At 39.3% G+C, this 6,000-nt stretch overlaps 1 protein-coding gene across 1 annotated transcript; it reads left to right on the forward strand.

The window, feature by feature from the left end:
• Positions 1-1,629: 1,629 nt before the first annotated feature.
• Positions 1,630-5,166, forward strand: LOC120294767 (shikimate O-hydroxycinnamoyltransferase-like). The gene is made up of 4 exons (XM_039315264.1): positions 1,630-1,740; positions 1,838-1,904; positions 2,992-3,464; positions 4,017-5,166. The coding sequence occupies exons 3-4, from the start codon at positions 3,039-3,041 to the stop codon at positions 4,878-4,880; spliced, it is 1,290 nt and encodes a 429-aa protein (XP_039171198.1). The 5' UTR covers positions 1,630-1,740; positions 1,838-1,904; positions 2,992-3,038; the 3' UTR covers positions 4,881-5,166.
• Positions 5,167-6,000: the final 834 nt, after the last annotated feature.

The following is a 6,000-nucleotide window of genomic DNA, read 5'->3' on the forward strand; positions in this document are numbered from 1 at the left end:
CTCTTTTCTTTTCTTCTTTTTCTTTTCTTTTCTCTTCTTTTTCCTCTAGCCAATTGCAAAATATTAAAAATAAAAAAAAAAATTGAAAAATATAATAAAATTATAACATAAATTATATTTCAAATATAATAAAAGTACATAAAATTATATTTAAATGTGATATATTATATAATAAAATTATATATAATAAAATAATTTAAAAATATAATGAAATTATTAAAAGATTAAAATTAATTTTTAAAAATATAATAAAATTACATAATAAATTATATTAAAATATGATAAAATTGTATAATAAAATTAAGAAGTATAATAAGATAAAATTATATAATAATTTCATTAAAAATAAAAATATAAATATAATAAAAGTATTAAAAAATTAAAAGAAATTCTAAGTCACTAAAAAAATTTAAAGGTCGTACCAAACGCATTTCTATTCCAAGAATAGAAATTTTTATAGTTAGTAAACACTTTCAAATACACATAAACTCATCTAGAGAACATAATAAAAAAATGGTTATTAAATGGCCCCTATATCTCATGATAAAAAAAACATGTTACAAATGAATAAGAGATAGAGCCATTAGAGAAAAATGGATATTTTCAATTTGTGCAGCGCAATAACGCCGACAATCATGGATGAGATACGGATCCAATTATAATATCGCCCCACTTGAGAGAGAGAGAGAGAGAGAGAGAGAGAGAGAGGGAGGGGGTCTCAATCCAACACCTTATTTCTATCTATGTAGAGATATTTGTAAAAATCACAATGCCCGAATTACTTTAGTCATTTTTTAGGAAAAAAATAATATGATAGAGTTTGGTTAAATGTTTGAATATGACCTAATTGCTCAATTGTCTACATCCATTTGTGTGAAATATAAAATATTAAAATATTTAGTCTTTACTAATCTATGTGAATGCACATAAACCACTACATCCACATATGTTGACTAAGATTCTCTACTTATAGAGTGGTCAGTAGAGACACCGCCCCGAATGTTATTCAAAGTAAGGAAATGTTCACCTTTATTAGATGCTTGTTGATGTTTCAATCAAACCATCAAGGGTAAAAACTAATGATTATTACACAGCTTTATACAAAAATCCGAAATTTAAGTGGTTAGATAATGACATAAATTAAATTAAAGAGATGCTCTAGTCATGACTAATCCCTGTCCTAGCTCAAGATTTTAACCCAATCAAAAGCTCCAGCCACTAAACCACATACTTAAATATGATTTTTAAAGTGATTAAAAACACTCATGGATGTGCCAATTCACCTTTGTAAACTCATTTATAGTTAATCAATCCTCATATCCCTAGATGTTCCGGGTGCGTGGCCCATTTCGATAAGAGCAAACCGTGACTCATCATGACGATATAGAAGGATGGACAATAAAAGTAAAATAAATATAAAAAAATCATTTACTCTTTTCCAAGCAATTTCATCAGGTAATCCTCACCGTGTTTGTTATGTCCACAGAAATCCGAATCGAGAATCTCCACTTATCGCTTCGGAGACCGACGTTGTGGGACCAACAACGACAGTGAACGAACGGCCATTTGCGTCCATGCAATGGGCAACAATCCCAGTGGGGGGGGGCAAGGGTCCCGGAGCAAGGGTAGGGATGGGGCGTAGGTAGCGAAGACGACGCATCTTAACGCGAAATAGGCCATGGACTTGGATCTGCCAAATGAATAGAATGCCTCTGACATTCAAACATAAATGCCTCAGCTGTATGTAAACCTCGCCTTTTCTTCGTCAATTGAAAAAACTCTATATATATCTCTCTCTCTCTCCACATCATCCTCTTGAGTTTCTTCTGCTCTGCAGCACCGAAGCGTTCGCCTCCATTGAAGGTCGCAGATGATTCTTGGCATATTCGCAGGAAACACTTTGTGTAAGTGAACAGCTCTTGCGTTTCTCCCTTTATCTTCCTTTCTTCGCATTTTCGTTTCGTGTTTTTTGACTCGAGTTGACCTGTTCAATGAACTCCCAACGCAGTCTTCCTGTTCCAGCTAATTCTTTTCTTAGAAAAATTCTGAATTTTGATTAGTGGGGGTCTTGTAACGTCTTAGTCAACTCAGATGAATAAGCACCCATTTGGTTCAGCTTTGGAAAATATCCTTAGAAAAATGTTTAAAGAGTTTTTGAAATGCAAATAGCATTTGGTGAATTATAATTTTAAAATGGATGGGGATATAACTTTGGCTTAAATGTCCCTCGGTAAAAATTGCATTTTGTGAAGGACTTCTACTATTTTTTTAAAAAAAAGGTTTCCAATTTTTTTTTTTTTTTTTAGTTTAGCCATCGATGGCCAAAACAGCCGCTGCTGGCGATCAAATCTGATCGCCGAACGACATCACCTGAGCAGGTGATGCCGCCTAGGTTGTGGCGAGGCGATGCTACTTGAGATCACGTGGCCCAAGCATCGCCTACCTCATCATGATCAAGGCAGTGGTGGCCGCCACGCAACCCCAGGCGAGCATGAGGGTCGAGTATATGGAACGAGAGAGACGTGAGGCAAAGAGAAACGTGAGTGAAGAGAAATGGAAGAGGCATTTATGATTTTCGTTTTATAAAAGGGAAAAATGGAATTCACTTAAAAAAATAAGGTCAAGATGGGTAATTGACATACTTTTATTAAACCAACGAAGTAACATTTCGAAAATGTTACTTCTCAAGGCACCTCCAGCTCTCCATTCCTCTAAAGGCCTTTGGAGTCCTTTAAAGATGCAATTGCATCTTCCCAAAGCCCTCAAAAAATGACCGAAACACAATTGCATAAAATCCCTTTAGAACCTAAAGCCCTTTTAAATGCTGAACCAAATGAAGCCTCACTCGCCTCCAAAAAAAAACACACGTCGATAGAGAAAGCTAAGCCAACCGCTTGGTTCTACTAACTTTCTAATGGAGACTAAGGTATGCAAGCTCAATAAAGACTTGATATCTTTTAACGTTCTTGTTTCTCTAATGTGTTGTTGTAGTCTAGCATCCTCTGGTTCGAGACAGAAATTAGCATAAGGGCGCTCGGATGATATCAACGTTCTCAAGAATGATAATCAATGTCAAAGGGTCGACTATGGTACGTCCGGCTGAGGACACGCCGAGATGTACCCTGTGGAATGCGAATTTAGACTTGGTGGTCGCGAGCATGCACACCCCAAGCGTGTACTTCTACCGACCGACTGGATCAGATGACTTCTTCCATTCCGGAGTGCTAAAAGAGGCGCTGAGCAGAGCCTTGGTGCTGTTTTACCCCGTGGCCGGGCGGTTGAAGAGGGACAAAAGTGGCCGAATCGAGATCGATTGCAATGCCGAGGGCGTGCTGTTTGTTGAGGCGGAGACAAGCTCGGTGGTCGATGATTTAGGGGATTTCGCGACTTTAGAGCTCCGAAAGCTTATTCCGGCTGTGAATTACTCTAGTGGGATATCCTCGGACCCTCTTTTAGTGCTACAGGTGTGATTTCTCTTTTTGATTCTTTTCCTAGAATTGGTTCATCCTAGTGCCCATGTGCTTCTCATCATACTTCATGAACTTTTGAAACCTCAAATAGAAGTTGAACTTTGATTTTGACGGTCGTGTTCAATGCTCAGAGGTAAAATCTCTCCCATTTGAAAAGTACGAGCGAGGGATTCAAGTCGGTCATCTTGTACCAACTTTTTGGCTTCTTTCAGCTATGGTCTTATTAAACATCTTAACTTCAAAACATTGAAGAAGACCTTTGTCTTTGACTCAGACCAGAGATAGTACATGCCAGCAACAATTAAGGGTTTCAGATTGGTGCCTTTAGTTTGCTTCTAAGTTGAGAGACCTGGCCGAGCTTTCCTGACTCTAGGAATTCATGCATAAAAAAAAAAAAGACCAGAATTTGACCCTACAATGAGCAAATTGATTTATCAAGAGTAAGCCGCTTGGAAGCTAATGTTTGCTAGCAGTTACCAGTTCATCAAGTAATTGGACTCAAATCAGATTTCAGTGTTATTAATTTCGATTGTTTCCTTTATCTAGGTTACATACTTCAAGTGTGGGGGAGTTTCGCTTGGTGTTGGAATGCAGCACCATGTGACCGATGGTTTTTCTGGTCTACACTTTGTGAACACATGGTCTGATCTGGCTCGTGGACTTGACGTTAAGCTCCCTCCATTTATCGACCGGACCCTTCTGCGCGCCCGTAGCCCACCACGGCCTCAATTCCCTCATATCGAATACCAGTCTCCACCTGCATTGCGAGTTTCTCCAGAAACTACTAATTCAGCTCCAGATAGCTCTACTGTTTCTATTTTAAAAGTTACTCGGGAACAGTTAGACGCCCTAAAGACACAGGCAGAATTAGAAAATGGAAACACCACTCGGTATAGTTCCTATGAAATCTTGGCAGGTCATGTCTGGCGATGTGCGTGCAGAGCACGCGGACTTTCTGATGATCAAGACACTAAATTGTCCATTGCAATAGATGGACGGATGAGATTGTCTCCACCACTTCCGCAGGGTTATTTTGGCAATGGGATCTTTACAATCACACCAATTGCTGTTGCAGGCGATCTCATATCAAAACCAGTATCGTATGCAGCACAGAAGATCCATGAGTCATTGGCGAGAGCGAATGACGATTACCTAAGATCTGCCCTTGATTACTTGGAGCTCCAGCCTGATCTCTCAGCACTGGCTCATGGGGCGCATACTTTTAGGTGTCCAAATCTGGGCATTACTAGTTGGGTTAGGTTGCCCATCCATGACGCAGACTTTGGTTGGGGCCGCCCTATCTACATGGGGCCAGGCAGGATTGCATATGAGGATTATCATACATATTGCCTAGCCCAACCAGTGATGGGAGCTTGTCTGTTGCTATCTCACTGCAAACAGAGCACATGAAACCGTTTGAGAAATTCTTCTACGACCTCCTGGTGAGTCACCATGAAAAAGGTGCAAGCTTGACGACTGAACGGTCGGTTTCTAATACCGATAGAGGAGAACTTTCTTCTTTCCTTTTATCTAGTTTCCTTAAATAAATCTTTTGCCCATGTTATTCATTTGTCATGCCTAAGTGCACCAATGCACCTGTATGCCACGATGGGTTCGGGTGCATCGCACAGTACTCAGAGAATTTGTACTATGTTTTGAGGTTCAATTTATAATATATAGCTAGATATGCTTTTCTGCTTTTGATTCCTGAGATCTATCGTCATGGATGAGGTGTTAAACAAGGTGTCAATGAACAACTCGACCAGAGAGCCACCGACTCCGTAAGTTCTTCCAGGTCTCTGAATTATGTCCACTTTCAGCTTTCGCCTGCCGAAATGCAGATGCATCATTGAAGTTGGAAGTTCTCGGATTTGAACGTGTGGCTTTGCCTTCATTTCTAAGATTGCATTTAAATACCATATGGTTGGTTGAGCTTTTCCTGTGATGACTTAGAAGCGGTAGGAAACTCGGCCTTAACCATCAGTGGGGCCGGTAGGTCTAAAGAAAAGGGAGAGACAGAAAGAAACCTGGTATGAAGAATTAAATCATCAAGGTTAAGAGCTAAGATTCGTTTCCCAGAAAGTTCTGCTCATCACACAAACAACCAACCACCAAAACTTCACTAGACTATAACAGCAGCCAAATTCCCGAAGAAGGCAATATTGACAAGCAGAAACGTGAGGCTGAGAACGGATGTGGTCCCAAATTAAAGGTATTAACACGAATCCACAATTGAAGCCTTGACCTCATTTCTTAAGACCATATAACATCCATGCTTTGAAAAGGCTGACGCCCATGTACAATGGACGGTGGGATGCTTCTTTGAGGTCAACAGCTGACGCAGGTCTTTGCCGGAGGAGGCGTTATTTGTGATCTGCCATGGATAAACTTGAAATGCTGCGATATGCCCGTTGGAAATGAATCCAAAGAAGACACACTATTTGTTATAATCAGAACATCAATGTAAAGAATATGATAATAACTTTATAATATCCTTCATTTTACCAATTTTGGAGAAGAAGAAAATAAG

The sequence above is a fragment of the Eucalyptus grandis genome, chromosome 6 (assembly GCF_016545825.1).
Source record: "Eucalyptus grandis isolate ANBG69807.140 chromosome 6, ASM1654582v1, whole genome shotgun sequence".
NCBI lineage: Eukaryota > Viridiplantae > Streptophyta > Magnoliopsida > Myrtales > Myrtaceae > Eucalyptus > Eucalyptus grandis.

Bases quoted from the DNA above. Each gene is read 5' to 3' on its own strand.
- LOC120294767 (XM_039315264.1), top strand. From the start codon at position 3,039: ATGATATCAACGTTCTCAAGAATGATAATCAATGTCAAAGGGTCGACT. The intron at 3,465-4,016 runs GTGTGATTTCTC...TCCTTTATCTAG, and splicing joins ACCCTCTTTTAGTGCTACAG to GTTACATACTTCAAGTGTGG.